At 38.3% G+C, this 10,474-nt stretch overlaps 1 protein-coding gene across 3 annotated transcripts in view; it reads left to right on the top strand.

Moving 5' to 3' along the window:
* The first annotated feature begins 2,203 nt into the window (after positions 1-2,203).
* lamc3 (laminin, gamma 3) overlaps positions 2,204-10,474 on the top strand; it is a 99,908-nt gene continuing 91,637 nt past the window's right edge. The window contains exons 1-3 of one of the 3 annotated variants that reach the window (XM_055199618.2): positions 2,204-2,381; positions 2,633-3,009; positions 9,501-9,805. In XM_055199618.2, coding sequence (XP_055055593.2) covers positions 2,634-3,009; positions 9,501-9,805 — 681 coding nt within the window. In that variant the 5' untranslated portion in view covers positions 2,204-2,381; position 2,633. Of the gene's footprint in view, positions 3,010-9,500; positions 9,806-10,474 lie in introns of all 3 variants that reach the window. The other 2 variants (XM_055199617.2, XM_055199616.2) reach the window with 2 other exon arrangements.

The raw sequence follows: 10,474 nt of genomic DNA, 5'->3' as shown, positions 1-10,474 counted from the left end.
AGCACCACCTGTCCTGCATGCACCTCCGGTGCCTCCTGTCCTGCCAACGCCTTTGTCCTCTCCTGTCCTGCCGACGCCTCCGTGGCCTCCTGTCCTGTCCGCGCCTCCTGTCCTGTCCGTGCCTCCATGGCCTCCTGTCCTGCTGGAACCTCTGTGGCCTCCTGTCCTGCCGATGCCTCCGTGGCCTCCTATCCTGCCGGCACCTCCATGGCCTCCTGTCCTGCCAGCACCTCCGTGACCTCCTGTCCTGCCAGCGCCTCCGTAGTCTCCTGTCCTGCCGACCCCTCTGTGGCCTCCTGTCCATGCCTCTATGGCCTCCTGTCCTGCCGGCACCTCTGTGGCCTCCTGTCCTGCTGATGCCTCCGTGGCCTCCTGTCCTGCCGGCGCCTCCGTGGTCTCCTGTCCTGTCGGCACCTCCGTGGCCTCCTGTCCTGCCGATGCCTCCATGGCCTCCAGTCTTGCCGGCGCCTCCGTGGTCTTCTTTCCTGCCGGCACCTCCGTGGTCTCCTGTCCTGCCGACGCCTCTGTGGTCTCCTGTCCTGCCGGGGCCTCCGTGGCCACCCGAACTGCCCGCACCTCCGTGACCACTAATGTGGGCAGCACCCTGTTAACCCTGATGTCGACAATCGTGGAGGTTTCCCATCCACTCCCAACCTCCAGGATGCCCCCCCCCCTGGCACTACTTTGTTCCGTTTCTATGCGCGAGGACGCGACTCCTTGGAGGGGGGATACTGTCACGGCCACATTCTCATTGCCCTCATGTTTTTCCCCTGTTATCACTCCCAAATAAATAAATGTAAAATGTTAGTGCACAGTTTGAAAGTTTCAGTAGATATTGATCCACATTTGTCAAGTTCCAAGGCAGGCCTTCATACTACAGTTAAGACACTGAATTAATTTAATTATCCTCATTACTAACTCATATCATTATTTAAATGGGAATTATGACAAGAAGTCGCAGACAGCTGTCCTCCCGCAAGTGTGCTACTAAGGACCAGTTTTAGTTCATTTACAAATGATGCCCGTTAAAACGCTGTAATAGGAGAGATTTTGTGTGCCAAATGATAAATGAATGTACGCTCCCCTACCCCTGTACTATTCTCTCCCACGGATGTTTAGTTGGTCCACAGTGTGAAGTGTGCTCATTCGTCTTGATAAAATAATGATGGGCCAGTTTTACAGCAGTTGTGGCTCTAAGGAGCTGCCCGGCAGCACCGTGCTATAAAGCCACCAGATTGCACCCTGCTCGCTTTGAGACAAAGCCAATTAAATGCCTGTTTACTAATATGGCTACAAGTATGGAGATTTTTTATAACAAAGACGTTACAGTGGAACGACGTTGAATACCATACAACAGTGACATTTCAGTGACAAACTGAAAAAGGTTAAACTGTCATTATTTAATAATTAAAGCCAATTATCACTTCATTAAATTGAGTGATAATTTGCTTTTGGAAAAAAATAAACACTAATTGAATATGATAAAAATAGCATTCACACCTTGAAATATAATCCACACGTTTGACTATATTGCAAGTGTATTGTTTCACATCTGACAGGTACATTTGGCACATAATTGCATATCCCCGCATGATGCTGACTTTTGCATTGCATTTCAATTTAAGCAGTACAGAAATTGTTCCACAACTAAATGGAATCACTATCTATTCAAAGAAAAGCCATGTCGTGGGTATATTGCATTTCATTTTGTTCATCTGTAATGACTGCATTTCGGTGCGGCACAAACTCTCTTCTACTGTATTTAAAAATGAAAATCAAACAATCCATTCTCTTTAATGCTATACAAACTGCATTTGTTAAATAAATAATTTAGTTACTACTTGAGATTGCATTTACTCAATAAGCTCATATTATTAAATTAAACTTTGCTGAAATTTATTGTCATTTACCGCAAACACTGTGCGACTGTCAACTGATCAGTTCAAATATTTATATGTACCAAGAAAACTTGATGTAATTTGCATTCAATTAGATTAAGTTAAATATTAATGTACTGCTAAGTGATAAATAGGTCCCCACAAATCCCTTTGTCAGTGTTAGTAGTTTAAGGAAGTTTATTAGCCATGTCTCACCACACAGAGAGGCCGTCTCTCATCCAAACTTCTCTTTTCCATTTTGTAGCCCCTCCCTCTTTTTATCTAATTATTTGTCGACCCTCAACTCCCCTCCAACCTTTCTCTCCACCCTCTATTTCGACTGTGAATTCGCATGAGAGAGTTTGTATCCCAGGCTGGATAGAGCTGTTAAATAACCTGTTGAAAGGCAACAAGATGGAAATAAACTGTGGATAGGAGGATGGAGTAATATTTTGGATTCTTCACACCTTTCCTGCTCAGTCAAATGTATGTGTGCATGAGTTGGTATGTGAGATAATACAGCTTGCATGTTGTGTGAAACACTGTTGCATGGATGTAAATTCAGAGGTGTGCTTTTTTAAAGTTTGCGTAGAATAAGTGCATCTTTTATATGCATGACTGCTATGGGATATTTTTCTGCTTGTCTTTGAACTTTAGCACAGAACCACTGAACTTCCTCTGTAGCATGTGGGTCTGATTTGGATAATTTCCTAGACGTTCCTTGTTCTTCTGAAGTTTGTTTCTTTTTTGAGCAGAATGATGGATACACTCCACGCTTCACTTTCTCTTGTTCTTTTGCTTTTCACCACCTTCTCCTCTATTCTTGCTGGTATGGACTCTTGTTACGATGAGGAGGGCAACCCGAACCGCTGCATGCCTAAATTTGAAAACGCAGCTTTTAATCGTTCCGTGGTCGTTTCAAACGTGTGCGGCATCCCGCCCGAGGACTACTGCATGCAGACGGGCTCCACGAGATCATGTCACCGCTGCGACGCCTATGACTTGGAACTGAACCGCAACGCCTCTTACCTGACGGACTTCCATGCGGATGAAGAGCACACCTGGTGGCAGAGTCAGTCCATGTTCTATGGAGTTCAGTATCCTAATTCAGTCAACCTTACTCTGCATCTCGGTAAGACGCCAAGTTGGGATTTAAAAATTACTTTTCATATAAAAAAAATTATGGAAAATATACAGTACTGTGCAAAAGTCTTAGGGTACCTGCTACCATTAGATTTGTTGTTTTTGCAATTGCAGTGATCATATATAATTATTTCTCAGTCTCATTATACAACCAGAAAATACAGGAAATGTGTATGTAGTATTAAAAACAGTATAAAAGTATAAGTTGAAGTGTCGAATATATAGGGTAAACTCCCCTTCCACTTGAGCAATAGCAGCCTGCTGCAGGATCTCTTAAACCTAAATGAAATTAAATCCTAATTTCTAATGATTTCAGGACTTTAGTCTCCTCAAAAAAGCTCAAGATGTGTTTCATGCCAAGAGAGGTCACAATAAATACTGACTGATGCCTGAAGAAGACATTTAGTTCTAAAAATTCTGTTTGTATCTTAAAAAGGGTAAAACAAATATGGATGGATATTAAAACTTTGCTAAAAAAAAGCTGGTGATGGTGGCCTAAGACTTTTGCACAGTACTGTATGTCTCTAAATGTGTACAAAACAGTAATGAAAAGACATTTTTTGGTAGAATGGAAGTAATGCAGTGTGTAAAAATAAGGAAACATGAAGGATTGTCCCAAGCTTTCCTTATAGCAGAGCACTTTAAAAGTCCTAATATGTACCATTTAGGTACAGATAAGTATATTTGGTATGAATATGTACCTCTCTGGTACCTCTTTTGGTATGAATAATTTATTAAACGTTTTTTTTCTGCCAGAATATGTGAAAACGTGTAATTTGCATTTAGTTTCTTTATTTGTAGTTAGTTGTCTGTGAAACTGTCTGCAAGCATGTATCTTAATAGTATAAGTCTAAACATTTGTTTGTTTATTTTGTTTATATACTGTATTTGACATTAAAGCATTCTACACTGTAAAAATTGCTGCTGTTTGCCAGTAACTTACTGTAGATTTAAATGTATGTTATTTACTGGCAAAGTTTGTTCAAAGTTAAAAGTCAAAGTTTTTATCTTTATACAGAATAAAACTATAAAATATCAGCCTCATGCAAAGCATTCTGGTAACCAGAAATCCTCATCAACCTTTTTCTGTTTTTTTCCTTCAGATTTTAGTTCCCAGAATGCTTTGCATGAGGCTGTTATTTAAGTTTTATTCTGTAAAGATAAAGACTTGTTAATGCTTAATGTTAATTTAATTGTTGCCAATAAATAATATACATTTAAATCTACAGTAAGTTACTGGCAAACAGCTGCCATGAAATTTTAAATCTTTTTGGGATCTTCTTTAAAAATCCCACAACATGGAAATTTGAGTAGCAAAATTTTGGCCCGGTTAATATTTAGATCTTCTTATTTTTTATAGTTTTTTTTTAAAGGTGCAGTGTGTAATTTTTAGAAGGATCTCTTGACAGAAATGCAAAATAATATACAAAACTATATTATCAGTGGTGTATAAAGACTTTCGTAATGAACCGTTATGTGTTTATTACCTTAGAATGAGACGTTTTTAACTACATATACAGAGTGTCCCCTTACATGGAAGTCGCCATTTTGTGCTCCATGTTTCTACTGAAACCCTTATTGGACAAACTTTTTTTACCTAAGATGTCTCCGATGACATGTTTGTCCGGTGGTGGCTACCGTAGCTTCTTTATGTGATTAAAAAACTAGGGGTAAGTAGTGGACTGAGCCATTGGTCGCAATTCACCAGCACCTCACCACTAGATGTCGCTAAAATGTACACACTGCACCTTTAAATAGCTGAACAGGTAGAAAACAGCAGAGGATTAAAATGCAGAATGGGGTACTTTCATGTACACATACCACAAAACATTTATCCAGTTTTTTAACATGTGAAAGCAGGGAAATATAACACATTTTAGACCAAAGATGACAAGAATTGTTTATCCTCCAGAGAGGACTTTAAACACGCTGAGATCAGCCATTTGGCACAGTCTTTGGTGTAAAACAACAACAATTCTGTTTACTCCTATTGCACTGTTAAAAAAAAGAAAGAGTTCAAAGCCATCAGTTGCTCAACAAAATACCTGACTGTCTGGACAGATCTATGCACAAGAAACTACAAGTAGACATGAACACAATACAATGTTTTTACTCTCGAGAAAGAAACAATAAAAGAAAGAAAGAAGGAAAGATACTTTAGTTTTAGATCTGAATACTTAGATACTGAACCGCATCCCTCTAACATGTTCATTTATTAGCTTTGATTCTAAGATGGGTTGCGGTTGGGTGTTTATGAAAGGTCTTTTCATGTTTCCTAACCAAACAGAATACATCTCAGGGAGGCCTACACAGACAGCGGAGGAAGCTAAAGGGGTGGTACAGAAAACATTACAAAGAATAAGACAAACACACAGACCTGCCAGTGTCCAGTGGCAGGTCAGGTCTTTCCCATACACACACATATAAACACACAACCAAACACACATACACAGAGGTTTGAGGAATGTGTCCACATCTGGTTTCCATTGTGATTCATTCATCTTCAAAGAACCAGAATGAGATACAGATGTTTGTAGCTAGACACTTCCAGACATGAAAAATTGTCAAATGCAAATTAGACATAGAACCATATTACATTTTGACTGGTAGCCTATATACATTTTAAAGCAATATAGTTAAACCATGAATGCTGCTGTTATTTTTAACTTACAGTGTTTATCCTCTGCTAAGATTGTTAATGATATTCCAAAACCTTAATTTAACAAAATATCTAGTTTACTTTTAATAGAGATGATTGCAACAATCCAGCAAGCAAATTTGAGTTTTTAAAGACGTCTAAGCCACAAAACACTCTAGGCTAAAACAAGACAACATTTGGGCTGTCGATGAACATTTTAAAGAAGCCCCAAAATAAAATAAGTAAATGAAACCAAACACCTCGTAATCACTGTTGACTTTACTTACGAGATGCAGTAAATATCGCACATTCGCAAGTTATTTTGATAACAACATGTAACCAAATTCAAGTTTATTTTGGCTAGAAGTGGGTCTACTCATAGCTGGACTTTTGAGTTTTAGGTAAATATTAAGTCTGGTCAAGTTTAAGTGAATTCAGACAAAACACACCCACAGATGTATACACAGATACGTTTAGTCTACTCATTTTGTTTTTCAGGACAAACAAGAATAACAGCTGCAGTGCTACAGTATGACCAGATGGCTTACTGTATAAAATAAAATGCACTTATAAATCTGGTGTGTTACACACATTCAGTAATCTGCTGCTTATTTCAGACTGCAGTTTCATTCATCACAATTAGAGTTGGAGAGGAACTTTTATTTCTAGCTTTTCTTTTTCATTGTCTCTCTATTTCCTTGAACTGTTTTCTCCAGCCAAGATAATCGCTTTCATGCTGAGATATAATGATGCTTAAATGATTTTAACATGGCAACCATCATGGACCATGTTTGAAGACAGACAGCACTAGAAAGACAGAACTACGGTGGATACAAATATCTGAATTGTATTCTGATACTTTCAGGTCAAGAACAGACCAAGGCCATATTTATGGGGTCTCAAACCAAATGATCTGAGAGAGAGAGAGAGAGAGAGAGAGAGAGAGAGAGAGAGAGAGAGAGAGAGAGAGAGACAGTTGAGAGATGTTTCAGTTTATTTGTGGATTAAGACATACACATTCAGTATATTAGCTTTACAAAAATGAACAAAAATGTAAATAAGGCAGTACAACAGCAAACTTTTTTGATGGTTACATTGATCAAACAATATATTTCATAATGGCCAGAAAGAAAACAAATCAAAGGATATTTCTTGTCATTTTGTACACAACAGCCTTCTTGACATGTTTTATTTATATTTCTTAGACAAATAAACAAATATGTCATGGATAGCAGAAATGCACAAAATCACAGTTCAATGTGATGTTTAATACATAAAGGATAAAAAGATGCGGAGGAAAACCTTACACAAGTTTGGTAAACAACAGCTTAAATCTGATGTGTATAAATCTCAAGTTTAAATTTTAACAATTGAATTTCTTAGTGTAGGCTATTCATTTACATTGATAATCGTGGCACAAAATGAAAAATATCTGTATGCATTGCAACGTAGTAAAGTTAACCAAATTCACAATTATTAAAGCGAAGCAGTCGTACATCAAGAACACAAACTGACGCAGAAATACATGTCCGCGCGCGACTGTTGCCAGGTGTGAGACCTTCAGGCGGAGTTGAGAATTGGGCTAGCCTACTTTTAAACTGTTTCTGCAAGTTAATGTTTTTCAGTGGGTTAAAGTAGGATTTCCATCATTATTTGTTGGTATTTGGGCTGTGAATCATCATTGGAATGCTTTAAGGCTAGTTTTGAATGGACATTGGGATGGTTTTGTTACGCGGATCTGATCTGGCAACCCACGTAGCCGTGCGTGCGTGCGCACACAGAAGTGCAGGTGACGGTGCATGATTGAGGTACGCTATGAAAAACTGACGAAACTAATCTTATTTTGACATGCAGCGTTGACATAACTTTTGGGCGAGGCAGTGAAAGCGTTCAGCAGAACCGAGTTTGAGGGAGGTAAGACTTGATAATCAAATTAAAGGGGCGGTGAATTTGTCGATTTTATTGTTTTATACTGTTGTCTCATGTCTACTTATGATGTTCGCGTTGTTTTTACATTCAAAAACATCAAAAGCAATAAGTAATAGGCTATTTAGTGGCTCTCTGGAGAAAAGCTTAGTTTGAAGGGGCGGGCCGCATTGAAGACCTGGAGGTAAACACCCACTGCTGTGATTGGACAGCTTCATTACCCGTCATTACATGTGGGGAAATGTTTTAAAAACATGTGTAAAAATAGCAGACGAACACATATATGTTTTACCCACAAAAGATTCTGGGTGCTAAAGATGATACACATAAATTACAATACGTATAGTAAAGTAGAAACAAAACTTTAAACTCGACGTGACTAAAGTACCGTAAACAACACTTATCAATAACTTTGTATATTTCTATTGTGCTTGTAAGGTTGCTCTTAGATACACGTAACGTTACATACCACAGTTATTTGATAAAAAAGCTTTGTTGAGTGTTTGACCTTTTAAACGCAACTTGCCTAAATTACCGTATACAACACAGTAAGCGGGCATCATAATCTAAATTGCGGATGATGAGTCCTTGCTTATCACTAACTTTGCATATTTCTACCATTAAATTACAATCGTATTGTTAAGTGTTGTACCTTTATTAAGTGTTGTACCTTTATTTAATGTTTTAGTAAATTAAAACAGTCAAACATACGTGTTTAGACACGGATGTTACAACAGGACATATCAAGCGATCTCTTCTAACAAAGCAATAGTGAAACGCAGTAACTTAAATAAAATAAAATGTCTTACTTGCTGTGTCATTTTCGTCAGATCCAATATTAGTGGTGCTTTTATCACAGTCTCTCTGCAAATCCAGCCAGCATCGACTTGCTTCTTTACAAATGAATCCACAAATGAATCCGCTGTACACAACGTAATCAAACACTCCCCACGCGAGCTGGAACTTCTTCAAAAACAACCTTTATCCATGCATTCCTAATGTTATGTTCCGAGCCTCCGAATTAAAGTATTTAGCTTCTGTGTTGTTTCCACGCAGTTCTTCCACAACATGGTTATTTCCATGGTATAACAGATCACCCCGTCAAAATAAAAGTCTCTCCGAAAAAAAAAATGTTAAAAGTAATTTTGGTTACATTTGGCAATCTTTAAAGACATGTTTACTGATTGTTGAGACACACGTGTGTCACGCGAAGCTGTGGGCGGGGCTACAAAAGTGATAGCTGTATTTGGATTCGGGGAGGTGCTTCAATTCTACTTTGATGTCATATTTCTCCGAATTCCACACTTGGTGTAATACTGGCTTGGTGCCAAAACTGTTATATTTCAGTAGCACGGACGTTTTCAGTTCTGAAACTTGCAGGATGTTCATTTAACTATGATAATCTCATATAACAAATTATCAAGTTAAAATTGAGTATTTGATTCACTGCTCCTTTAATCAGGTCAGGTTAGATATCAAATGAAAAGTCTGAAGAAAACCTCTGTCAAGTTTATAGAATAGCATTTTTGTATGATAACAATGAATAAATCTTTCAGACAATAATAGTTGGCTAAAAACTTCAGTATTTTAAATGCATACATGTTAACATTTCCCAGTGCTTGTTACAGTTTAGGGGTGGTGGGTTAAGCAACGGTGGCTTTTAAAAGTGATAGAAAAAGTAAAGGGGGGGCCTGTGCCCCAGTAAAGCTACTGTATGTTTAGCAACGCCCCTGGTTTACAGGCTACTCTATGTGCTTTAATTGTAGATCGCTTAAATTGACTTTTGTGGGATCTTCATAGCAACAGCAGTAATTGAACAATCATTTCTGCGATGTCCATTTTATAACAACTATAAATATTATTTGTGTGAAGGCATTATACACAAACTCATTTTTGTACACATTTTATTCCCCAAGGTAAGGCCTTTGAGATCACATATGTTCGTTTGAAGTTCTACACCAGCCGACCAGAGAGCTTTGCCATCTACAAGCGTACAGAAGACAATGGACCATGGCAACCTTACCAATATTACAGCGCTTCCTGTCGTAAAACCTACGGGAGAGACAAGAAGGGCTTCATACGTCCAGGAGACAATGAGAGGATGGCTGTCTGCACAGATGAGTTTAGTGATATCTCTCCCCTAACTGGTGGAAATGTGGCCTTCTCCACGCTGGAGGGACGACCCAGTGCCTACAACTTTGATCAGAGTCCTGTTTTACAGGTTTGTTAAATCATTTTATTACAGTTTATCTGAGACATGTCATTTAATGCATTAACAACAGGTTAAAAACATGCTTGTGCCAAAAAGTATAGTGTATTTCCAAATGTGGTTTCCTGACTAAGAGGTCAGTCATACAGTTTTGCTAAAGCTAATGATCAATAATCTGAAACTGCTGACTACTAAATGCCATGCATACATAATGTTTATCTTTATTGTTGTCAATAACTTGTTTTATTGGCTTTTAGTGCTTCCCTGTACAATATGTGGAGACTTCAAGGAAATATTCATTACTTTTAAGGGTGCAGTGTGGGGCTTTTAAAAGGATCTCTTGACATAAACACAATTTAATATACATAACTATATTAATAGTAGTGTGTATGTAGTCATTGTGTTTCGAAATTGAGGTTGGTTGCAATTCACAATCTAAATGCTATAGATGCTGCTAAAAAAAACACATTACACCTTTAAGGCCATATTTACATGACAACGATGTAGTGAAAATAGATAAGTTTTTCTTTTGTGGTTCCGCCAAGACGACTAAATTACGTATGCCAGGACAGTAGATGGTTATTTTTACCTTAGAAAAACCACATTCTTCTACAGCGCGATAAATTCAAACAATCAAGATGGGAAGCATCAAGCATTTTTTTTTTAGGAGGTGACCCTGCA

Source organism: Misgurnus anguillicaudatus, chromosome 22, assembly GCF_027580225.2.
Source record: "Misgurnus anguillicaudatus chromosome 22, ASM2758022v2, whole genome shotgun sequence".
Taxonomy (NCBI): Eukaryota; Metazoa; Chordata; class Actinopteri; order Cypriniformes; family Cobitidae; genus Misgurnus; species Misgurnus anguillicaudatus.
Note: the sequence above shows the minus strand (reverse complement) of the source record. Positions and strands in the feature narration are given on the sequence as shown.